Source organism: Gobio gobio (genome assembly GCF_949357685.1).
Source record: "Gobio gobio genome assembly, chromosome: 4".
NCBI classification, from domain to species: Eukaryota; Metazoa; Chordata; class Actinopteri; order Cypriniformes; family Gobionidae; genus Gobio; species Gobio gobio.
In genome coordinates, this window is record NC_137100.1 from 54,996,027 (window position 1) to 55,023,365 (window position 27,339).

General features: G+C 37.6%; 1 protein-coding gene across 2 annotated transcripts in view; it reads right to left on the minus strand.

The window, feature by feature from the left end:
* The window catches only part of znrf3 (zinc and ring finger 3), a 97,399-nt gene extending 70,340 nt beyond the window's left edge, over positions 1–27,059 (minus strand). The window contains exon 1 of one of the 2 annotated variants that reach the window (XM_079815795.1): positions 26,504–27,059. In XM_079815795.1, coding sequence (XP_079671921.1) covers positions 26,504–26,725 — 222 coding nt within the window. In that variant the 5' untranslated portion in view covers positions 26,726–27,059. The remainder of the gene's footprint in view (positions 1–26,503) is intronic. The other variant, XM_079815796.1, reaches the window with a different exon arrangement.
* Between the last annotated feature and the right edge of the window lie 280 nt (positions 27,060–27,339).

Consider the following 27,339-nt stretch of genomic DNA (forward strand, 5'->3'; position numbering starts at 1 on the left):
ATGAAAATCATATCTGACAGATGTTTGTATTTAGCCCCCAGCACTTGCCTAGGTGAGCAATGCAGCATGGGAGCTCAACAAAGGAAGACAGAACAGTTTTCTTGTTATTGTCAGTGATGTTCTACCAACATACCTCATAATTTAAAAATGATCTGGTCCAACAAAACCAAAAACAGTTAGCTGTTCTTACTGCATTTCAATGAAATTCCAAGCTGGCGAGTTGTTGCACAAGCAAGAAATAATGTTGCTCACTAGCAAGACAAGTCTTCTTTGGTAGAGAAGCTAGATGCAAGCTCACCAAATACATTATATTAGCGTATCTAAGAAGGTACCTAACAAATAATGTTACAAGTTCTGATAAAGTCCATCTCAAAAATAATAATGTTTTCATTCTAACTGAATTTATGCGAAAAATCTAATAATCACAAAAACGTGGACCTGGTGATTGGAAATATATGAGATTTGGGGGGAATCAGTAACACTGTATTTTACAGTGTCATTGTTACATATGTAACATGCAGTTACTATAGTAACAAGTATAAATTATGCATAATTGCATGCAAATAACCCTAAACCAAACCAAACCCTAATCATAACACTATAGTAAGTACATGTAGTTTCTTAATATTACTCAATACTTAAATGTATCATTACAGCTAAGGTTGCAGCTATTGATTCTTTTTGTAATCGATTAATCTAGCACTTAATCGATCGATTAATCGGATTTAATCGGATAAAACAAATGTGTGTTGAGAGAGGGAGAAAAAGCAATTTAATTTATTAATATGCACAACAGGTTTAATGCTGTAATCTAGCCCTGACATATCTGCCTATCTGTTTTATGTAGATTTCTACACCTGCAGCATTTACCATTATGCTACTAACAAATAATATATAATTTCTGGGGTGAGCCTATTTGCTATGGGAACCTAGCAACCTGTGTGTGTGTGTGTGTGTGTGTGTGTGTGTGTGTGTGTGTGTGTGTGTGTGTGTGTGTGTGTGTGTGTGTGTGTGTGTGTGTGTGTGTGTGTGTGTGTGTGTGTGTGTGTGTGTGTGTGTGTGTGTGTGTGTGTGTGTGTGTGTGTGTGTGTGTGTGTGTGTGTGTGTGTGTGTGTGTGTGTGTGTGTGTGTGTGTGTGTGTGTGTGTGTAAGAGTGTCGCCCCAGTCAGACCAGTTGCTTCATTGCAGTTTGGTACGGCAGAAATACATACATTCATTTTCAATAGAACGCTGCATTTGGCTTGCATCACTTGCATTGCGGTGCATTTTAGGTGAAGCATCCGTTCGAAAAAATCGTGTCACAACATCACGTCCGGTGTATACAGTGAATGCATGCTGAAATTATTGTTGCGTGGCTACATTAAAGTTTAAGCATATGTGATGCATTCCACGATTGGTCTGACTGGTGCGTGAGAGACGAGAGTGCATACGTGTGTGTGTGTGAAGGGGTTCTTTTTTTAGGCTACACTCTCTTGCAATTGAACGTGAATACGTTTACAACTTAAAAACATCAAACTAAACATCATATCTAGTCAAACCGCATCACGACATCGCTACAAATACAGTATGGGATTAAAATCAGCGAACATCAATGTATAGGCTTAGGCTACGTTTCAGCGACGCTTGGTGAAACAGCATGGAGTGGATGTTTTCGGTTCAGATGCTGAATCATTGAAGTCGTACTGCTGTGGAATGCCAGTTCTACTTTGCAGTAGACACATTGCACCTTGTTCTCTTCTTTTTTAAGAATGTAACGATCCCAAACTTTAGACATTCTCTGCCGTTTATGGACATCTTTACTCTCCGCCATCGCGCCAACTAAATTCAAAATGTATCACGCGCTATGGTGTGCTTCTGCAATTTAACGAGGCTTCGAGGCAGAGTTTTTGCCTCGAGGAATTTTTGTAATCGAGTTAATCGAGTAACTCGATGAATCGTTTCAGCCTTAATTACAGCGTAACAAAGAGACCTTAAAATAAAAGTTTAATTTTTTTTTAAAAAGTATTGTGTTCCCCTGAAAAATACAAAAAAGAAAAAAAGTTTTGTAAACAAATGCATAATTTCCCAGGGTAATGCAAATTATATAAATTTAAAGAGCTCCTATTATGGATTTTTGAAAATTACCTTTCATGTAGTGTCACATTCTAGTTCTAAGTGAATGAAAACATCCTGCAAAGTTTTAAATCTGAAAGTGCAGCATATATAAAATTATTATCTCTCAAAAGTAAGAGTCGACTCTGAGTCAATTAAACTAATCATTTTTTAAAAAGAGTTGCAACCCGTTTCGCTGTGACGTCAAGACAAAACATTAGCATATTGCCCGTCCACTTATTGCGCACGCACGCCGAGCAGAGTCATGGGAAACCTTGAACACTACAGGGGATACTGGATAGCATCATGTCGAGAAGACGCTGTGCTCTACAATGCGTTTAGTATTGTGTAAGTATCTGGCTAACTCACGTAATTACGGTCTTACTGAAATACTACTGTAAATCAGCAGTGGGCTGCAGTATTACCTAAAACTGCACTTCCACTTTCCACTTGTGCACCGCAATACATTAGACACGCACACGCGGGTTTGTTGATGGACGCACACTTGTTAATGCTGATGGTGAGGAATTACAGTTTAAACATCTCAATGTACCTCAAACTGAGTAGCATCTCTGAGAAACGTCCTGCTCAAGGTTCGGGTTGAAAAAATTTTGTCATCGATTTGGACTCGTGCTGGGATTTATGTAAAATCAACGTCATCATTACTGTCTTTACAGTGTGTAATCGCTCAGCTTTAGAAAGCTTCCAGACGCCAGACGGATCTGGAGTTCAGTTATGGTAGTAGCCGTTTGTTTCCGAAATATGCGCTGTAGGCAGTAGACCAATCACAACAGGCTGGGCCATTTGACCAATCAGAGCAGAGTAGGCTCACGGAGAGGAGGGATTTAAAGAGACTGATTCATCTATCGAGTGTTTTTTTTTTTAAGAATCATTGAGAAATGTGGTGATGTGCAATGTATACTATGAGAAAATTTAAGATAAGTTAAGTTTTTTGACCTTTGATGCATGTAAACCTGTCGTTTGAGACCTCCAAAACTATATTAGGAATACCAATAATACCAATTTACTGGTTTCCATCCACCTTTTTATGGACTGTTGAGAGATATTGCAAAAAGACATTGTACATTATTTGTACATTAGATATATTTATTTATTTATTTATTTATTTATTTTTCTCATCTCATTTTTTCCACATCACCATGTCAGTTTCAGGGCTTCGTACCACCCCATGCAAACAAGTAAAAAAAAAAACTAGGGAATTTGTGCAAAAAACAAATGAAAATGGGAGTTTTAGTTGTTTATGTAATGTAATAAATTACATGGGAATGTGCAGAGTCAGACAAAACACTCAAAATCCATGTTTGCTAGTGTGTCTCGTGCATCAGATTGTCAGTTGTAGGAGGTAGCAGCCAATCATGTGAGCAACTTTTTCAGTCACATGACAAGTCAAAAAAGGTTGGTCAATCTAGGGATTTGTTCAATAGCAAACAAAAACCAAAATCAGTTGATCAGTGATTATTGCAAATAATGTACAATGTCTTTTTGCAATATCTCACAACAGTCCATAAAAAGGTGGATGGAAACCAGTAAATTGGTACCTTAAAATACTCTCAACACCTTTGACCTTTTTAAGACGACCATAAAAATGCTAAGATATTCATTACCTGTTATCACATGACCTACTGTTTTTGTTATTAGCGCATTTCACCTGATGCTTCACAGCCATATTTGAAGTGTGAAAATAAAAACGCAGACAGCGACACAAAGAACAGACCACCTATTGTAGTCACTACCATCATCCTGGATCCCTTACATACACCCATGAGCTCATTTTTCCTCCCTGGCCTCACGTCTCTATCAGCATCTGTACAGAAGACTCTGTTCATACTCACACAAAGAAAGAAGTGAGAGGCAACCATCCCCGGCATCTCAGGCATCCTGATATTCTCTACCGATATCGGCTTAGTGGCTTAGGCGCTTTTCGTCTTCTCTCTTACCTCCTCTACGCGCATTTTCTCCTGGGATAGGTCGTACTTGACCTGGTCCATGCTAAGTTTTATTTTGGATATGTGACGGATTCTAGTGGATAACATTTATGGTAGCTTATTTCCACCAAAATAAAAAGGGACGTTTATTTCATCACAATTGCAAGTTTACATCACAAAATTTAGTCTTTTTTCCTCTAAATTCTGAGTTTACATCTTGCAAGTTTTACTTTTTTTACCCTCAGAATTCTCAATTTACAACTTTAACCTCTTTAAAATCTGGGTTTACATCTTGCGATTCAGACTTTTTTTCTTCTAAATTTGGGGATCATATCTCACAATTTTTACTTTTGTTTCCTCAAAGTTCTGAGTTTACATCTCGCAATTCAGGTTTTTTTTGTTTCCACCACGTAATTAAAAGTAAAGTATTTTTTATCTTACAATTCTGAGATTATATCCCAAAATTCTGAGAGAAAAAAAAGGCAGAATAGCAAGAAGTGTCAGAATCGAGAGATATAAACTCAGAACTGAGAGTGGAAAAAATGAATTGTGAGATAAAAAGTTGTGGCATTATTCCATATAAATGAATGTATGTGTGGATGTTAAAGTACTGGAATACCAAAAGCAAAATCTGCTACGTCTATGATCTAGGCGTACAAATTCAACCTCTTCCCCCTCTCTCGTCATTCAGCTTATCAGAGGATCATCTCCGGCATGCCAAGAGGGGCACATACCATTCGCTCTGGCCCATCCTGTGAGCTCTCTCGCTGGCAAGAGTGGCCCTCTCAGCCGCTTTGATGTGCTGATGGTTCGGTGGCTCGCTCTGCAGCTGGTGATAGCATCAGAGCAGGCCTCTCTTGGGCCTGTGTGCCACGCTATGATAACAGGAGGGTTGATAAGAGGAAATACAAGCTGTCATGAGGAACACATTGAGTTGGATGCCAAGCTGACAAATCAGAGGGACAGCAAAAGATGCAGAGAAAAACACAGAGATTGAAGACAAAGCAGGGGTGACAAAGCAATGCAAACAAGGAATAAAGACCCATAAAAATGTTTGTCTGAAATATGTCAACCTGTGTTGATTCTGCAGTGGGAAATATTTCAGGTTAACGATCAATGGCAGAAATCTAAAAATCTAATCAACAACCGATGCATAGAACCAAGTCACAACACTAAATTTTTCCATTACACCCAGATGTACATCACAATCAATGTTATTTAGTATTTAGTATGTGGGCGGCAGTGGCTCAGTGGTTAATTTAGGTTGTCTACAAACTGGAAGGTTGGTGGTTCGATCCCCGGTTCCACCTGACCAAGTGCCGAGGTGTCCATGAGCAAGACAAAGAACTCCCAGCTGCTCCCGACGAGCTGGATGGCGCCTTGCATGGCTGACGCCGCCGTCGGTGTGTGAATGAGTGTATGAATGGGTGAATGTAAGGCAAATGTAAAGCGCTTTGGATGGCCATAGGTCTGTTAAAAGCGCTATATAAATGCAGTCCATTTACCATTTATTATTTATGTACTGTTATAGGTTTTACTGTTATTTTTTCTTAATCCTTTAAAATAGCTTTTTATTTTTAAATGCTTGGTGCTTATTTTTTATAGTTTTAGTTCAAAGACAACAACCCTGGTCACAATACAAGATATGTCACTACTTCCATTTCATCACAACTTTAAATAATAGCCAATATGGTGTTGTCAGGTTAAAGAAAACGTGTAGATGGTTCACTCTGGAGCAACTTGGGGTGCCTTGCTCAAGTGCACAAAGATAAAAGTCTCACGCTTAATGGGACTTGAACCAACAACCATCCGGCTACCAAATCTAAGCTTTAGCTACTTCCTCAAACTACCCCAATAGGCTAACAAGGATTAAGACTAACATGAGGTAAAAAGAAATGCCAGCTTTAACGATGCACCAGAGATTTTCTCCCCAATGTCCAAAGCAGTTCATCTTTTCAAGCTAAATCTAAAAGGACACAGAGGTAACCTGAATCTGCAATAAAGTCATAAATTAAGTATGAGTGATTCACTTTGGTGGTATAACTGGGTCACTACAACCTTCTACCCTCTAAAAGTCCAAAATATTCAAGCAAAGACCCTAATAACACTTTTTCTTAGATGTTAACAGATATGCACAAAGTGGTTATTTTCTTAAGTTTTTCAGAGATATTTCGCTCTTCCGGTTAAAAAAGCAAAATTGAACCAACGTCACGACAAGTGAGGTACATAATATGTTAATCCGGAGTGGTGATTGGCTGCAAGCACGCATCTACGTCATCAGTTTCTGCTTTTCTCTGCATTTATGACAATGAACCATCTTAATCCAATCTTTGGGCTGTATTGTGCATAAAATGGCATTTTTTGATATTTAATATGCAAGAACACACGAGAGCGGTTTCTGTGAAGAATGTTTAACAACCGCAGCACGATCACAGTTCATATCGGGACCGGACGTATTTAGTCTTTACGGACATATTTCATACTCTCCATCTGCAAACATCAACTAGCACCGTGTCCGTGTATGTGCACATTTTCATCATGACTTTTTCAAATGAAATGTGTGCAAATAAGGACACTGATGCAGGGGTACGCCTGATCATGAACGCAATGACACGATGGATTATTCAGAAGACAATAATAGACCGAAAATTCAAAGAAGAATGGACAAAAAGCTTTCTGTGTTAACCCGACGTGTGTCATCTGTTCAGAGATTGTAGTGCTCGTAACCATAATTCAAATATTATTACAGGCATTCTTCATATTTCATTTAGACCAATAACTCTGCAAAGTTATAATGCTGATTTGTTGATATTTATGCCAATAATTGATCATAGTTGTTTGTAGTTTGTAATGATGAGATTTTGGTGAGTTTCTTGTCATAGGTTTATATTTTTGTAAATATTACAAAGTGCCTCAAACTCTGTTGTTGTTGTTGTTGTTTTTTTATCTCTGCTCATATTTTAATATTAATTTGTCTGAATAATGAGTGTGTTGTCTGTGTTTTATTGGTTGTTTTCTACCCTATACAATCCCATTTTTCCACAGCTTTACACACCCATTTCTGGTATGAGCGACCAGGCTAAAACAGGGGAGGGGTTTCATGACACTTGAAGTATCCCAAGGTCAGTCTCAAAGCAGCAACATAATATGCTATACATTAAGTATGCATGTTCATTCTGAAAGAGTTAGGCCTTTACAAAATAATATCACGTGATACACAGATACATAAAAGCACTAAGAAGAATACAACGGAAAAACTATATGAAACATTAAAATAAATAAAAAAATACAAAACACTAATGTTTCCAAACATATAGATCGAACATCTGGGGCCAGTTTCAATAAGGAGGTTCAACTGAGTTTAAACTTGAACTCTGAGTTGACTCACCCTGAGATTGGAAACTCTGAGTTTTGGGTTTCAGAACAGCTGAATTGAGGTAGTTTAATCAACTCTGAGTTAAGCGTGTACAGTACACCACGACTATGAAAACCCACGATCAATGGAGCTCCGAAATTAGGATTCACCAAGGCAACAGCACCCAACAAAAAGACGTCTGCATACTTCCGGGTCAAACGCAAGTTTAATAAAACTGTCAGAACAATAAGTTATTGAACTAATATTAATTTTCATGGTATTCCACGGGCAAAACAAAAGAAGAAAAAGGTTTAGCAGCAACTAAAAATTACGTATAAAAAAACAATTAAATCAGGTAAAGCTTGAAGCATAAAATATTGGTTGTAGGCTGCATGACTTTGCAAATGTTTGACATTAAATAAATATTCAGTGTCTATTTCAATGTGCAGCAGCTTTTTCCACATGGTCTAAAGCTCTTTTCATATAATTAAATGTTCTCTAATCCAACCTGTTACATTTCTTAATCAGGGTAATTCAATCAAGTCAAGTCACATTTATTTATATAGCGCTTTTTACAATGCAGATAGTTTCCAAAGCAGCTTCACAGTGTTAAACAGGAAAATAATGCAACAGAATTTGATTCGACTGTACAGCCGCTCTGGAGAAAACTATGATGTTATCCAGCTCATTTCAGCTATCATATAGTGACAATGCGGGCAGATCAGTAATTTAGTTGAACATGTATTTGAATAGTTTGTTGAAATTAGTCTAAATTAACTTTTGACTTCTACTCAGCCAATAGCAAAAAGGCAGAGGCTTGCAAAACACCAGCACCACTGACAGATGAGATGGAGGAAGAATAATGAAATCCAACAGGACAAATAATAACTGTTGCTTTTGTATTTGTAGGAAATAAAAGATGACCGAATACATTGCGAATAAAACAGCTGTGGTGGTGGTTATGGCATATAATAATATCTTGGACTGCCCTTCTTCCATCTGGCATCCTTCCATTCCATACAGTAATCCGTGTCATTTTCAGAAGGCGCGATGATGGTAATCCGCCGCTCAAATAAATATGCATGTGGACATGGCCAAAAAAAAAAAAAACTTAAAAATTAACTCTCTATGAATTAATGCAGCCTCCTCATCTACAGGATCCTGTAAAGGAAATGCCATTTTTGTCACTTTGACGGTGTCTGCATGATGGAAATATGAGCAATGAATGAATGAACCTGCACTGCAAAAAATGCTTTTCTTAATATTTTTGTCTTGTTGTTTCCATTCAAAATGTCTAAAAGATTCTTAAATCAAGAGGCATTTTCTACATAAGAAAAATAACATAAGGTATTTAGTCAGGATTTCTTAAAAAAAATTATATGTTTTATCTTTTATTTATCTGCCAGTGTGTTAAGCAAAGTAATCTTGTTTCCTTTTGCATTGAGATTATTTTTTTTACTTGTTTTAAGTAAAATGCACTTAATTTAGATCCTCCCATTCTGAAACGGAAAACCCAGAGTTTCCCTCATTTCAGGGTTAACATACTCAGAGTTAACCTCCTTTCTGAAACGGGCCTGTCAAGAAGCATGTCACTGATGCTTTAAGTCAGCATAAAATGGAAATTGTGTTGGTCTTTTCTTCTCTAATATGACACTCAGTATACAAGTGAAACTGCTTCTCGGACAAGAAAAAATATAGAGCGGAACTTGATTTTGTCAATTGGGAATTGATTGGATCATTGGATTGTTGTTGTTTGCAAAATGCACATCATTACAGAAGAGATTATTATGGGGGAAGGGGAAGTTAATTATTTGTAATAAACACTGCAATATTCCATAAATGAGGACAGTCAACTCTGATTTCATGGTGACTTTAAAGAGACACTCCTACCATACTATATATACAGTAGAGATTCAAAAAAACATGCAAAGCCATGTTAAAAATCACACGGACAAGTCACAACCTACACAGAACAATAAATTGCAAGACCAAAACACACAGAATCATATCCTAAAATTCTGCAGAAAAGGGGCATTACATTTACCAAATCCAACCTAATCATTTTAATACAAAATCTAATTCCACCCTAAAGTGTAAACCAAGGTCAATGTCCTGTTCCTATCCTGACTGGAGTCCTCATCTTGTGTTATTCCACTGAATACCGATTCCTCATGTGTGGTCTAGACCATCAGGATCTTGATGTCTATCAAGAGAATAAACGTGTACCTTAGATCCTCTCGAAATCCCACCTCCCGTATGGAGCCCAGAACAATAAATAAACAAAATAGAGGGTTCAAATCCTGCCAACACAAGCTGTAAAGAGTGTTAAATACATACACTCAGTCACAGGCACCAAAGGAAACAGTGAGAGAGGGATTTTTATAACCTTTAGAAACTGTTGTATCAACAAACAGCAGATCTCTAAAGCATTCAGAGTCCTGTAAGCCCCTTTGGGTAGAAACGCTAGCTCCATTCATACCAGCTACACACTGAGCGATTGTGTTTGAAGGTTTCTGAATAAACCTGTTTGAGGTTTGACCCACACACATGTAGCGATCCTAATTCCACCATAATCCATGTTCATGAAATCAACCTCTATTAAAAAGAGATGCTCAAGCTCTACAGTGACACTAAATCATTATAACTATTACTAGCGGTTTCAAGACCGTAGAAATCACATTTAATCAGCTAAAAGTCCAGGAGCACAAAAGTGCACATTAATGTGTTCACAATAGGACTGCACCAATATTTGAAATTCTGACCGATAATTATTTTCATGATATGGCTAATAGCCAATAACTTTATTGTTAATTCAAGATATTATAAATCTGTCAAAAAACAAAAAAAACAATGAAAATGTAAACGAAAACATTTGACACAATCTACTATGGGGGGGGGGGGGGATCTTACTAAATACTGGTTACATAGTACCTGTAAATAAACTACCATACATAAGTTTGGGATCTGTAAGATTTACACTTTTTTTATTATTTTTATTAATACTTTTATGAAGAAAGAAAACATTAAATTGATAATTGAGACCGTATGACATTTATAATATAAAAAAAAACTATTTAAAATAAATGCTGTTCCTTTGAACTTTAAATCAAAGAATCCTGAAAAAAATTATTATGGTTTCCACAAATATATAAAACAGCACAATGGTTTTCAACATTGATTATAATAAAAAAAAATATCATGAGGATTTCTGAAGAATCATGTGACACCGAATACTGGAGTAATGATGCTGAAAATGACATGGAATAAATAATACTTTAAGATATATTAAAATAGGGGGGGGGGGTTATTAATTGTAATTATATTTCACAATATTACTGTTTTTACAGTATTTTTGATCAAATAAATTGGTGAGCATAAGAGGCATCAAAAGTACAGACCTGCAAACTCCTCAGAGTAAAAAAGGTGACAGTGTCGTGGGGGGAGGGGGGGGGGTCACATTTCTGAGTGTGACTTAAAGAAAATGACACATTTAATATTTTAAAAATGATTTTATTTACAACACGGAAATGCCTGGAATTCAAGGAAGTGTTGTGACGCATGACACAAAAAATAAAAGACCTGACAGTAGGGGAGTAACGGTACGCAAAACTGACGGTTCGGTACGTACCTCGGTTTTGAAATCACGGTTCGGTACAGCAGTTTTACAAAATTGCTTTTTATTTATATTTTTATATTTCTGGTTTACTGAAGAAGAAAAAAAGTGTCTGTCCTTGAATGAATTTCAAGAAGTTTATTGAAGATATTTCTGTAAATTATATAGGGAGCCCTTACTTGCACATTAATAGCCTGGCGTGGCCATACTCAATTCTAGTCAGAATTTGAGTCTGGTACCGCTCCATTGAGCTTTGATTATGGGGCGTGTTTCAACCGAGCCAGGAAAGACCTCAATTGGATAGACCCACAACCAATCAGAGCAACGGAGCGACGCGTAACGTTAGTTGTCAAATGTCAACAGAGCTCAACTGCACTGTTACCAAGTCCGTGTTTTTCTCCATGTCCGCGGGTTGAAGCGACCCCAATTATGTGATTATATAAACCCAGGAATGCGAATTTTAGCAGGCAACCTAGCCAAAATAACATATTTTGCCAACCAAACGTTTTGAGTAGCAATTGTGCGCGACATTGCAAAAACACTTGGAAACCCTGTCTGCACGCACGCTGGATTAAGTAACGCTACAAGAAAAACATGAGTGTAAACGATCTTTGGCAGTAATAAAATAATTTAAGGATACACAGAGTACTTACCAACACGATCATCGTTTCTGAGAGAAATAGTGAAGGTGAATGCATATACGAACAAGTTCTCCGTTTAGGATAAGAGCAAATTCAACCCAAGAGCCTTCGATGACGTGGATGATTACGTTACTGTTGATCATCTGTCCATCATCGTCTAAAGCCCCGCCCTGACAATTTCATTGGTCCGAACAGTTTCTGTTCGGGCATACTTCCTTCTCTATGGAGCGAGTCCAGACCGAATTGCCCGAGCAAAACATTTTGTGGGCGGGGCTAAATTCGGCTGGCATCCAGGCTAGCACATTAATATTAAAGGTTAACAAAATAGAGCCCAAACTATTAGCCTAAATTCAGTTGCTATTTATTTTAAGGTATAATAATCAACACTCAAATAACACATTGCATGCAAACATGTAAACTTCACATAAGGCAGTTTTTGCATTAACTTCTAAATCTAATTATAAAATAGTTTTTTTCTCCAATTCGTTGTTGAAATATAATAATTTACACACAGTGTCTGTTATTTTCATGACAGGTTTATTTAACATGAATGAAATAATCAAGACATCACTAACAGGTTAAGTAGAATATAATGAATATATAGGCTAATTTAGAGCATATATTTAGTGAAAGAGTTGATTTCTCTAGTGAATACAATTCTGTGGACACTGAATGACTGCCTGAGGTAAATGTGATGCTAACGTTACATGACATTGTTTAGTTCACAAGCAGTTATATTGACGTCTTTCCGCCGTTGAAACACAGCGATTACACCACATATATGCATTACAGTAAGTTGTAATGTATCCTCAGCATACCTTCAGATGGTCATTCATGTTTATTCTTTAGTAAGAGATGATTGATCGCCTTCACAGATGACCGCGTTCGCCTTCACAGATGACCGTAATTTGAATTTCGTAATAAAATGGACTGAATACTATTATGTTCGTGTGGGAACTCGGATTGAAGTGTGTTCCACGCTTAAAACAAGCCGACTGTGAACTGTTAAAGATTGCACCCGGAAACCGTTATATAGGGAGCCCTTACTTGCACATTAATATTAAACTTTGCCAGTAATGTTAGTTTTAAATTTTTATTTGCAGGTTTACCCTATGCAGTGCCGCGTTTTCTTCACCACATTATCATCCTGTTATGCAGAGACTCCTTGAATATTCACAGTTTTTCCTTATTGAAAATAAGGTCTTTTCACCAAATATCCTGTGTTGGAATTTACTTGTTAATAAAGTAATGTGATAAAATTGTCTGTGTTCATTTTGCTTAATATATATGTTTTTAGTCATTTTTGTCTTTTGGGACAGTGAGAAATAAACACAATGGATAAAATTCAATTTGGCCAATTGAAAAATTTAGATGTGATCGGTCACTAGAACATTTTGAATTGGAGAGGCCTTAAATTTTTTACAGTGTATACACACACACACGTTACTGATTACACTTACTGCCAATAAGACTTCAAACACCACAATAGACAAGATGTTCTCTCAGTTAAGTCTAAAAACACACTTCTACTACTACACAGAAAACCCATTCTTGTGATGGTGTGTGTTTAGTCACGGGAGCTGTCAATACATTATCTGGCCGCCTGTTAGAGCACCACCATTTTCCTTGCGCATACTTCAAAGAGCATGCATGCACGTAGATGAACACACACACAATGCTGTTCCTGTATAAACTTTACAAAGCACAGAGTCAACTCTGTTCCACCTGTTGTGTACTTTAGGAACGCCCAATGGATTAACCGAATCTGATAAAAACCCCCACACTCAAGTGTCTTCAGTCGGTTTAAAACCTTAACCAATTCCACTATGTGATGCCTGCGTGTGTGCAGATAAAAAGAGACCGTGATAACAAAAAAAATAAAAAAATAGGGCGCAAAACTTAAAATTATTCATAAAATGAGAACCCCAAAAGTCTGTACGCCCAAAGCATTTATTCTTTCCCCGACTTGTCCAACGAACACCTCCACCTTTATTTGTGCAGGGGTGGATTTCGCTGCAGGCCTGTGATTACATCACCAGCCGTTTGTGGTGCAGCTTTATCAGTCAGGCATTGCTCAGCCAGCCCTTTGAAGAGCCCGCCGGGGGCCTTTGATCTGAGCGTGCTCAGTGGCCTCCCAGCCGGCCGATCCTATCAGCTCAGGCGGCACATTTGTGCTCAACCCAGAACCAGATTCCAAAGCCACCTCTCTCTCTCTCAGGTCTGACTGGTTATGTGTAATGAGGTAAAAGGAGAGGGAAGGGCCTCCGCACAGGCAGTAAATCCAGAGAAAACGGTGTGAAAAATACCACATAAATAGACAAGGTGCTGAAAGTCATCTCAACATGGAACTGCCTGGGGGGGGAAGCACAACCAAAATGTTTTTTCCTTTCCTGAAATTACCAACATACAAATACAACTTTATAAGCTAGACACAGCCTGTTTAAATATGTATGGATACAGTATTAATAACAACTAGGACTGAAAAAAACAACAACATTTAAATACTAAAATGTATTTACCTTATACTAAAGGTATAAGGTACTAGGTATTTAAACATGTAATATATAGATATTATTATTATTATTACTATTATTGTATAATATATTATACATTTATAAAAAAATATTTTAATTTATTCATTTAAAATAATTTAAAATAAAAAGTAAAAAATATTTTCAACAATTTAAAAATATAACCAAGAAGAAAAACAAACAAAAAAATGAAATATATATTTTTAAATATATTATACAAATTATAATATTGTACATAAGCATTTTAAATGTTTTAATATATTTAAAAACAACACAAATCCCAAAAACAAAACAAAAAAACAGGCTGTTCACTATGTGAACCTCAGAAGAACTAATCCAAAGTGGCGAAAAAATTAAATAAATAAATGTAAAAAATAATAATAAATAAATAACATTCCTTAAGGGGAAATTCTGGTCAAGTTGAGATAAATCTACCTCCTTTATACAGTACAGACCAGTTCAAAACATTAACCAAAAAGATAACTCTGCCGCTTGGACCAGACAACCTAATCTTTCAAAGCTGGAAGCCGCTATACCGAAGGGACCGCGAGCATCTCATTAAAAAGGGAGCCAGGAGACAGTTGTCAGGCATTGTAGTCTATTTCGGAAGCCGCAGAGAATCAACGCCTTGGATGAGATGTGTGCATCCATTCGTCTATGACAAAATGAACACCTGGTGACCATAGGAAACAACAGGGGAGCAATTATACAGAAGCCATGTGGAGTGAACAAAAGAACAAACGAGAATGATCATCCATCACAGACAGAGGACTTTCTTAATTTAACAAAGACACAAATAAGTGCCTTCATAAGCCAACTGGGTTACAACACATGATTCAGAGAAGAACTTATCTGTACTTCCCCAAATCAGTCGGGTTTTTCTTTAGACGCATTGCAGCCAGTTCAGTTCCAACAGTGAACTTTGTATAAAAGCCAGAAATAAGCACAATACAATGCCAGTAATGAAATAGCTAACATGAAAATGACAATGAATGAGAAATAATGTATTGAATAATTAATTCTAGGTAAATTTTCATTTATAAATCTACTGTATACTATACTATAATTAATATAATATAATTAATGTAATATAATTAATATAATATAATATTTAATATAATATATAATATAATATATATATAATATAATATAATATATAATTAAAAAAATATATATAATGTATAATAACATTTATATAATTAATATAATATAATAAATATAATAATATAATTAATATAATACAATATAATACAATATAATACAATATAATGTAAATGGGGGAAAGGAATAAGTGTTTGTTTTGATAGTTCTGTGTAACTCTTACAGCTTATGTAATTCTCTGCTGGTGTGCACTGCGGTATACTTTGAACCCAGTGTTCTAGAACAAAAGAAGAAGGTAGCATAAATGATAAGCAGATATGTGGTAAATATTACAATACTAGTGCGAAGCTTAGATTTTGCTGCAGTTACTTGTTTGTTTGGCTGATAACTCAACTTAAGACCGGAACCTAAGTGTGAGGACTATAAAAAAAACAATTAGCAACACAAGGTATGACAACATTCCACAATGTGCTATAAGCCAACAAAAGACAAAACCTAAAGGCAAACAGAGATATAAATTCTGTTATATCCTGTTGGTCCATGAAGCCCATGACATTTCTGCTCTTGCTCAAAAGCAGTCTGCCAACTGACCCCGAAATTTAAAATGAACATTTCACCATAAAACACAAGAAAATAATTAAGGTATTGTGCACCACTGTTCAAATGTTTGTGGTCAATATGATTTTTTTATTTTTGAAAGGTTCAACAAGGCTGCATTTATTTGCTCTAAAATAATGTTTAAAAAAAAACAGACATATTGTGAAATATTACAATATAAAATAACTGTTTTCTAATTTTAATATATTTTAACATATTTGTGATGGCAAAGCTGAATTTTCAGCAGCCTTTAGTCTTCAGTGTCACATTTAAAAATAATTTTCAGGATTCTTTTGATGAATAGAAAGTTCAAAAGAACAACAAGTGTTTAATTATCTTTTGTATCATTGTAAATGCTGTTTTGTCACTTTTGATCAATTTAATGCATCCTCACAAAACAAAGTACTTTTTTTTGGAAAGAAATTAATACCATTATGATAATATGGGATACCTTAACAGCTGCTTACATGATCTAGAAATTAACAACATCAATAAAAAAAAATTAAAATAAATAAATAAATAAATAAATAAAAAAATCACATACCTACTGACATGTAAATTAAAAAAAATAAAATTGCTAATTTGCTCATATAAAATAAAAAAGATAACCAACATGCAATGATTCTACAAAATCATCAATCATTCAGGTCTAATCCACATTTGTCCATTGTTCTATCATTTATTTTTCTTAATGTTTAAGAATCCAAAACGTAACTCAAAACTCTGAAACTTACGACTTGATTCAAGTGTTTCCCATCATGACCTAGACTTGAGACTTGAAATCTTGAATGAAAACTTGAATCAAGTCAAGTCTAGGGCTATGAAAGAAAATATTTGAATCCAGTCTTAAGTTGCATAGTCTGAGTCATATTGAAGTCTCAAATCAAATCTCAAGTCTCTTTTAATCACAACTTGGACATGACTTGAGACTTGAAGTCTAAGGCCCTGTCCCAAATGGCACCATAAACCCTCACGGTCTTCCTCTGAGTCCGTACTTTCACGATGTAATGACTGCCGCTTTGACTGCCGGGAAGAAGTCCGCTGAGTAGCTCGCACCAGTGCGGGCTCGGCAGAAGTGCGCATCGAGGGCGCATATCGACCTCAAAGGGGGCGCTCGTGAGCACCCTTCTGAGACCTAAAATGACAAATGGGACACCCTACGGTCTCGTGGACTTAACGGACACGCGCACACAGCGGCCATTGTAAGTCCACAAGACCGAAAGTGCACATGAAGTGTGCCATTTGGGACAGGGCCTTAGACTTGACAATAACTCAAACCCTTTTCTGAGACCCCTCGTCTTCATGATGTCAAAGAGTCCCTGGAGAGCGAAGAGGAAAAGGAAGCATATGAACAAGTGCTGAGGAAAACCTTCAAGTCCATGCTAACTGGTTAAGCAGAAGGGCAAAAAAAGAGAGAGAAAGACAAAGAAAGAAAAGAAGGCAAGTACCACAGAGAGTCAGGGCATGACAGAGTGTCTAATGGCGTGACAGACAGCGATAAGTACGAGGACACGACAGACAGGGAGACAGTCAGACACTGAATGAGGGAAAGACTGAAAACCAGAGCTTGAAGGAAACAATGGGTCTGCGTTTTGGACTTCAGCCGTTCGTCAGCACATTCCTGAACAACAACAAAGCATGCCTGAGCCCCTGTGTGCCCCAGAGCATTGTCATTCCATAGCCCTCTGCCCCCACTGCTGCTTTTGGAGAAGTAGAGACTAAATGAAGTGTATAAGCACATCAGCCATACAATTTTGTCACTCAACACCAATAATAGCTTATTTATTGGATTCAAGGTCTGTCCTCCAAAAAGCCCCACATTTCAACTCTCGGAACTGAGATTCTTGAGGTGTAACCATAGCAACTGGAATGATGAGCTGTGATAAGCTAATCAATCTGTGTAGTCAGTCACCATCAGGACCGCACTTGCCTCTCAAGTGAACATCCAGTCCTTGTAAATGAGCTTTGATGGACAAATCAATAGGGGGGTTCAAGGAGAGAGCGGAGCGATCGCTCAAGCCTTTGCAGGAAGCAAGAATAGGACAGTCTCTTCATGGAAAACACAATAAAAGAAACCATCCGTGGATCTGCGCTGGGTAAAATAGAGCCGACGGTCTGAATTTTCTATTCATTTCGGACTAAACTATTTGCTCCTTAAGAAAACCAACAAAAAGCATTGTTTTCAAGCGCATCAGAGTGAGGCAGACAGTGGTAAAAGAAGAAAAGAGGAGACAAAAACAGTTTAATCTTTTCTACTCTGACAGAGGGAGAAAAAAAACAGCCTCAAATTACTTTGGCACGGCTATGAAAGGCCGACGGGTTAGCGGTTTGAGTAGATACGTCTTAAAATACAGCTGCCACCACAAAACCAATAAATGGAAAAGTAGTCGTGCAGCACTTTTAACCTTTTAAACCCACGGTTGTTGAATATTGCTACTGTTGCTGTGGACAGGGAGGGGCCCGTGTTTTCGGGTACCCACTGTCTCGTGGAGGGCCGCTCTGGACTCCCATGGTTTCAGTCTGTGGGAAAAGCATGCAGACTCCTTAGGCCAAACCAAGCTCTCATTATGGTCCTAATTTAAGCGCACAACTACAGCGAGCTTTGAGGGAAGACACTGTATCAATCATGCCACAGATCGTGGGCTGACTTTAACAGATTTTGTAAGATAAAATGAAAAAATATATAGTCCTAAATTGAGGTTTATGCATCTAGGAATGCACCCAGACCTCAAATTCTCAACATGGCAAATAAGGAAAGTCGCCTCATGGTCTTTTAAAGGAATCGTAGTAGTAGTTGCTGTTCATTGACGATCTTCCCCTCAGATGAGCTGTTAAATGGATAGTTCAGTCAAAAATTCTGTCATCATTTACTTACCCTTTATGTTATTCCAAACCTGTATTCTTTAAGTTTCTTTCTTCTACGGAAAACAAAAGAAGAAAATAATGGGGTCCAAAACAACATTGGACTTCATTGACTACAACTGTATACAAAAAAAAAAAAATCTTTGTATGACGTTCTTTCTTCTTTGGAGCACAAACAATGACAATTTTAATTTTTAAGTGAACTAACCATTTAACCTTTGTGATTGAGAGTTGAACTTGAGACAAGTGGTGCTCACAGCAGATTCAACTGACGTCCAGCGCCATCTCTCTGGACGTCATGTGTTGAGCTTGACCTAGTCGAGCTCCAACTCTGTGGATATAATGGGTGGAGAGATAGAGTCATGGGTAGGATTAGGGTGTGTGTAGACCTTCTAATCTAGTGCCACCCATTACGTCCAAATTAAATCCAGAGAGGGGGAGTTGGACTTCACGTTCCACCCATGGCTCTGCAGTGAGCAGCCTCTCAGATCTGACCAATTCATAAATGAGTCATTCAGACCGATTCCAACCAATTTCTTTGAAAATAATGATTTGTTCACGAAGCGGACATCACCACTTCTATCTCAAACTAATGAATATGCCAAAGAGTGCTAGGGTGGATGTCAATATTACAACACTATTGTGTCAGCTTTGAAGTTTCAAAGCCTCAGTTCCCGTTCAGTGTAACGGCACTGGAAAAGAGTGACCAGAATAATTCTTTAGAAATTCTCCTAATAAATTAAGACCTATGAGTTAGATATGCCATGAGGATGAAATCTTAATCAGTAAAACTCTAGGGGACCTTAAAGGGACAGTTTACCCAAAAATGAAAATGCGGTCATCATTTACTCACCCTCAAGTTGTTCCAAACCTGTATGAATGTCTTTCTTCTGCTGCAATCAAACAGTTGATGGGCCCCATTAACTTCAAAAAAAAAAAAAAGTATATGGAAGTCAATGGGGCCCAATCAACGCTTTGGTTACTGACATTCTTTAAAATATCTTCTTTTGTGTTCAATAGAAGAAGAAAAACATGCAGGTTTGGAACAACTTGAGGGCGAGTAAATGACAGAATTTAAATTTTTTTGTGAACTATCCGTTTACTAATAATAATAATAATAATAATAATAATACATGACATGTTTTTGCTTGAAAAGTGATGAGTGAATCAGAACCAAATCACCCATATCGCTGTTCTTCCTTAAAGGAAGTTGGCTTTTCTGTGAAATGAAGCCTTGACTTTAATATGGTCACTTCCATGGTTCAGTGTCAGCGTCCCTCAGAATCCCAAAAATCAAAGTCAGATGTGCAAAGCATTTGAAAACATTGTATTACAACAACAAAAAACAAGGCACCATAGAGCCATGATGAGCGAAACTCATATCCCAACCATAAACATTCCACTCAAATATAAACACTCAGTCAATTTCCAACACATTCTGATTTCACTCCCACGGTTATCAGTCACAACAAGCAGGTGAGAACAAGGTTAAAAGAAGAACTTTCCCACATACAGTTCTTAGGCTATGTCTACACAATCCAGGGTAAATTTGAAAACTGAGTTTTCGTCTAAAGACGCTCCCCATCCACACTATTGTTTTCAATCGTTTTACAAAAGTTGCTCATCCACACTGAATCGTCTGAAAACGCTTACATTCCCACACTGCGCATGAGTAAAACTTTCCAAGGTTCAGTGTCATGGTTCTGAGTAATGTACACAGACGTAGTATTTCAGGCACTTTTTGCATTTCTTCGACTCTTCATGACGGATCGTTTTCTGTACTCCTCATTTGTAAGTCGCTTTGGATAAAAGCGTCTGCTAAATGTATAAATGGAATGTAAATGTAAAACCTAAGACGCTTCGACCTGCGCCATTTCCGCTAGGCGTTTATTTACTTTGCGGCTCTTTGAAACGTTGCGGCAATGTTGAGGAAATGCACTGAGTTTTTTAAATGGCCTGACAGTGAGGGGGAGTAACACAGGAGTATAAAGTTGCAAAAGCGAGCAAGAATATAGACTGGGAGACCAGCCAAAACAAATACGGCAAAATATTGGACCGCTTCAAAGAACAGTATCCTGCGGATGACGTCACTTTACCTCACCGTAAGGACGAGCTCACAAAACTCACAATAACAACAAAACTATCATGCTTAAAGTGTAACTTCAGTGATTTAGCATTAAGCTTTGTATCAGTAGAAACCCGGTAGTATATTTGAATTATGGTACTTTCCCCCCTCATTTGCGTCATCTGAGGATTTTTGGCCAGAGCCTATAGACCACAGGAGCTAGTTCTGCATGTTTTCAAACCGCCCACAGGGGAGGGATCTCACTCACAGAATGTAAATGCGCACACCCGCTGCCGTTCGGCTCGGGCATTCATAACGGAGCGGTTCGGAGAAAAGAGAGTGTTTCAACTTTTCAATGAATTCCTATTAAAGTTTAGTTTCCATATGCGATCTGATAACGCGCCAGACTGGACGCCTTTTCTCAGTCTAGAAAGCACCAAATTCAAAAATAATTTCACATTTCTACTACATAAATGACCCAGTTTAAATACACATTCATCTTCCCGTCACATGACTAAAAATGTGTCATCGTTTTCAAAAGCCTCCATTTTCAGAGTCCACACTATGACGCAAAGATGGCATTTTCAAATGTATCTACTTTGGAGAGCATTTTCAAAAAGCTATGTTTTCGTTGCCCTAAAACAAAGGCCAAATCTGAGAGAAAAATATATTTTTTTAAACAAAAACGTACTAGTGTAGACATGGCCTTAATGAGAACAGTGTCTAAAAACCACCAGCACTGTTCTAGTTCTGCTGCAGGAGGTGATAAGGCGAGTCATCAATCAAGGTATTTTAGGTCAGCCATGTGTAGATTTGACACTAAAGTTCTGCCTGAGAGAATGTGGAGATGGCATCATTCTAATGCCGCCATGACAACATGTCATCGCCTGTACCACCAGCGTTCACACAGACCATTTCATTTCTGTTTATATAAGGGACTTTCAGCAGTAACGGTCATGAACTACAAACAATGATGCACTGAGTTATGATGGTAGATGAGAGATAAATCTAAACCAGTCTGGTGCCACACTGAGAACAGTTGGTGTGACAGTCATTATCTCCCTGAAAAATTAAAAGACAGGTGTGACTTATGACAATCACACCAGGCTAACTTCTCTATTAAAGCTTGTTTAACTAGTAATTCAGGGTTTCCCAATTTTTTGTTTTAATCCCATCAAGCAGAAATAGCATGATATCATTATTGTTAATATTGGATATCCATTATTATACCAAACTATACACTAACATTCAAAATGTTGAGGTTGGTACGATTTTGAATGTTTTTGAAAGTCGTGCGCTCACCAAGGCTGCATTTATATGATTAATAAATAACGTTTTTCTAACTTAATATATTTTAAAATTAACTTGTGATGCAAAGCTGAATTGTCAGCAGCCATTACAGTGTCACATGATCCATCAGATATCATTCTAATATGCTGATTTGATGCTCAAGAAACATTTCTTTTATTTTCATAGATATGCAGCTTAAAATTATGGGGAAAAAACTGTGATGTATAGGATTCTTTGATGAACAAAATAATCAAAAACATTTATTTTAAATAGAAATGTTCTGTAACATCAGAAACGTCTTTACTGTCACTTCTGATCAATTTAATGTTGTATAAAAGTATTAATGTCTTTCAAAAACAACATACTGACCCCAAACTTTTAAACGATAGTATATAACTTATATTATTCTGAATACTATTTAGCATTACAATCAATATTATTAAAGTCACTTTTAAACCAAAAGGTTTTCACCGAGATGCATATATAATGTTAAAGGTATAATACAGACAATTTTATCAAATATGCACACGTTTTCTTTCCTTAAAAAGGAACTGGGGGGGGGGGGGTCCAGAGATTATTCATGGTTAGTTATTTTAACCTGCTGACAACCTTGAAATACATTTGAAAGTTCTGTTTAACGGAGGTAAAAATCAAGGTATAACAAGGCTAAATAAAAATCCAAGTAGCCCTGGTTGGAAGTCACTACAAAAAGAGCATAAAAGACAAAGCTATCCAAACATTCAGCAGACTTTTATTGTTTGAACGTGCAATGTTGCACGCATAATGATCGGGCCTAAACTTTGTGACAAAACCGTCAACCATTAGCCTTCCCATTTTACAAAAACAATATTTCAGCCAATCAAATGCAGTAGCAAGTCACGCATCAGTATATTAGACTGATAACCATGTCAGCGATTGCCAAAATCATCACAGTCCAAACATCGGATGCAACTGCATGTTCTAAAATGTAAAAACCAGCAGCTAGCAAGTCTCTACTGGACACCAGGCCATGGAACTAGCTGTAGAAACGAAACACTATATTCAAAACACCATCAGCAAGACCTTTCCAAGAGAAAAGCCACAACTACAGTATGTAAGAATTATTTAAAAAGACACTGATTTTCATGCTATGAGAAGACAAAATTGAGGCAATTGAGGTTCTAGCCAAGGAGAACATTGGTTTTGCGTATTAGCCAAGACAAGTCACTTTGCTTCCTGCCCCATAAGGTAGAGTATGTAGCAAATTGAGTTAATTTGTTTGCTTTGGCCCTGGTGGTACTCCAGGCTCTCCTTTTCACTCAAGGGAAAACTGACAAGGATGTACCAGGGCTTAGGGCTAGTTTTCTTAATGTACTTGAAATTTACATCCTACGGTCCAAAACCCACACTTATTAACTTAATTGGATTCTCAACAACAACCCTCCTTTATAATTAAACCGCCAATGCATTGAGACCAGCATCTGTGGTTTGCAGGAAAACTTTCAGCAGCATAAAAGCAATTTGGACGAATAGGCACAAGAAAATGTTTGAGCAAGAATGCAGAACAAGCTTAAAGGCCCGTTCGCACCAAAGACGATAACTATATAATAATAATAATAATAAAGATATAGTACTAAATGTAAAAGAATAGCAGAGTCAACAACACAATCATTTTGATGTGCTGTTATCGTAATGGTTTTGTTGAATCACTTTAAGAACGATTTTTTTTCCAGCTGACAAACAGCCAATCAGAATCCATCCTGCTTTAAAGAACTCTAGCATTTAATGCATTTAAGATATCGTTATAGTTATCGTTCTTGGTGTGAACAGGCCTTAAGACTCTGAGAATGGTGCAAGTGAATTACGCAACTATATTGTCAAACATAAATCAGAAGACAAACATTGCCAGCAGGCACCGGACGTCAATATGACGTCAGATTGACGTTGGTCCCCAATATCAGACAGACGTTGCATTGTGGTTGAAAATGAAAATCGGCATCAGAACCTAACATCATATTGACGTCAACCTCTAACATCTGTCCAACGTTGGAGAATGACGTCGGCTTGAGACGTTGGCTCAACGCTGGATTTTGGTTAGTTAACAACACAACCTAAAACCAACAACGTCTAATGATGTTATAATTTGATGTTGTGTGGACGTTATCATTATGACGTTAAGGAGACGTTGGGTTTTGGTCACCATACCTCACGACTAAATGTCAGTATCTGACGTCCTTACGACGTTGGCTCAACATTGGATTTTGGTTACTTTACAACACAACCTAAAAACAACTAAATATCAATGCCAGCTGACGTCGGTTTTGGACGTCAAGTTAACGTTGTCATTAGACGTTGAACTGACATTGAATTTTGGTCATCTGACGTCACAACCAAAATGCAACCAAATATCAACATCTTATGACATCGTGTCAAAAATATTCAATCAGCTCCACAACAAAACGATCATTAGAGCAAAAACATCTCTCACATCTCAACACCATTCAAAGCCACATGGAATTATGACATTGCTAAGAGTTGACATGAAATGATGGAAGAAAATCGTGATTGGTATGGCATAGCATTTCGGAAAATGAGAGAGAACAAACAGCGAAGGAAAAGATCTAAAACATTGTGCGCACAATGATTACAGCGTTAGCAGGAATATATCACCAACACCATCCCAATAGGAATCCTAACTTGGCCTCTGTGATAAAAGCGAGGTTTAACTAAGTCTGAAAATATGGCAAACCTCAAAGGCTTCTCAACGTAAAGCTGAGGTCCGGCATCTCAGCAGGGTTTAAAGATAGAGCCAAATGGCCCGTGCTAAATGGATGTACGGCCAGTCTAAATATCTAAACCACTAAATCTCTCATTTCACCCCACTACAGAGAAAGCAATCTCCTCTGCCATCACTGAAAAATGATGATCACCACTTGCCATTTTGAAGAATGTGATACTCACTAATCCTATACATGCGGACATTCTAACATTACTAAGTACACAACTGTAAACACATAGTAGCGAATGATGTGGGACAGACACAGTAGACCTGGATGTAAAAAAGCCTATATTTTTCATTTTTCAACACTAAAACCGCAAGGAGGAATGTAAAGCACAGAAATAGTAGGAGCTTGTGAAAGATATTGCATGCAGCTAGAGTATATACTTTTGTACGGTTTCATTAAAAAAAAAAAAAAGATTTTTTTTGTATCAATCAAAAAGGTAAAGCATGCCAGGTACAGTGTGTTGCATGCATCAGGCATTCGCTTTGATCTGCAGCGAGATCATTGCATCTTCTTTCACAGTGTTCACATTACAGGCAGAGTCACCATAACTTCCCACAGTGCACCTCTGCCAACAGTGTTAAACTCTAAGCAAGTGTTTAAGGGACAGATTATTCCTCTTGGCGTGGCATTCAATAACGGCTCGCTCTTTGATGCCTGTTCTCTGTTTTCACAAGAGGAGAGGGAAGAATTACAAACTTTCAACAAATCATGAAAATGGGCACCCTTTAGAAGCATTGCTAAACTTTCCCTAGAGAACACAAACCCGCTTGCGTGCAACATGAAAAATAAATCACCCAGAGGTGTGATGGTTCATAAACAATTTATCAAATAGCACAGGTCCCTGTGGAGATATTATTTAAGCAGAGCGGTCATCTGGACAGCATTACGGAGAAGATTCCTCCTAGCCTTCAATGAACTTCAAACAAAGGACCTTTATGACAGGTGTCATGGACATATTTAAACCACACCATTCTAATTATTATGTAGTAAGAATAATCATCATCATCATCATCATCATCATCTCAAGTCATCTTAACAGTCTTAAAACGCATGCACTGATTTCAACAGGAAATCAAAACTATAATAATTATATTAACTATGGATATGAATAAAAGTCATGGGAGAGTCCTGGAGCATTTCATGACTTTTTAAAGGCCTGGAAATCCTATGTGTATAGTTATTTTATCTTTCTAGGGTTTCATTGACTGTGGGAATCCTGTTACTATGAGTCAACATTGACACTTGGCATTTTAGCACTGCAAAAGATCTAGGAAATGCTGTTATTAAAATTGATAACCTTTGACATTTGTTTGCTGCTGTCATCTGCGCTACAAAGTTTACAACACGTCTGTTTCTGCACGTCCCTAGTCGTTTCTGCAGTATACTAACGTACACCATCCATGCAAGTTATGCATCAAAGTAACTTTTTTGCAAGTACGTTTTCATGTTTTGCAAGACAAGAGGCCATTTTGCGACCGCTCGGTTCTCTGGTCTTGTACCATCCTCACGGAGTGAAGTGCAACCCCACAACCCACTTGAAAAGAAAGAGAAAAACAAAGTTGCGGAGAGCGAATGCACCGCACAGAAACGAAGTTGTTAGAGTGTAAAATTCCCATGCAAGTGCACCGAGAGAGACGGAAACGTACTTGCACGATCTCGCCCTCTGCGCTGATAGTGGCTCCGGCTCTGGAGAAGCGCCCTTGCAGACCTGTCGTGTAAGTGGTATAATCACCATTTGGGCTCGACTCAAAAAGCACAACTTCCACAAAGGCAGTATCCTTGGCTACGACGCTTCCCAAGACCCAAAACAACACCAAGACCACCGAATCAGCACCACGACCGAACCCACTCCTCGGTAAAATCATCATCTTGCCGGTTGGATCGGCGCCGATCGGAACATAATTTCCAAGGGTCTTCAAAAGAGTGTTGATTCAGAATCAAATGTGAGAGGAGAGAGCTCCCTCCCAAAATACAAACGACAACAAAAAAGAAAAACCCGCAATGGATGGTGCGAAATGAGAATAGCGATCATTAAAAATAAAAGTTTGTCCTTGGAAAGAATGTCGTGGCTTATTTCACCATTGCTGCCCGAACTATCGCATTGCTCGCGTATGCCTCGCTGGCTGCTGCTCGCGCTCTCTGTACAAAGCGGATCTCCTTTGATCTGGGAACACGTGATTCCTTAATATTTTTTTTTTCCACAAAGGGTTAACCCCACCCACCGATCTTCCTGACCCTCTCTATTCTAGTGGTGGGGTTTTGGTTCATCCGAGTGAACCGACTCTTTTGAATCAGCTCATTAAAAAGATTGGCTCAGTAGCCTAACTCCTGTAGGTTATTTCATTGCCAACAGAACGTTCTCAGAGAACTATGGCTAAGTTATGAACAAACATTCAAAGTTATTTGTTAGCACAAAAACGTTCTTTACATTGTTCGTGGATCCTGAAATGTTTTAGCTGGATGTCCGTTCAACATTTTTAAC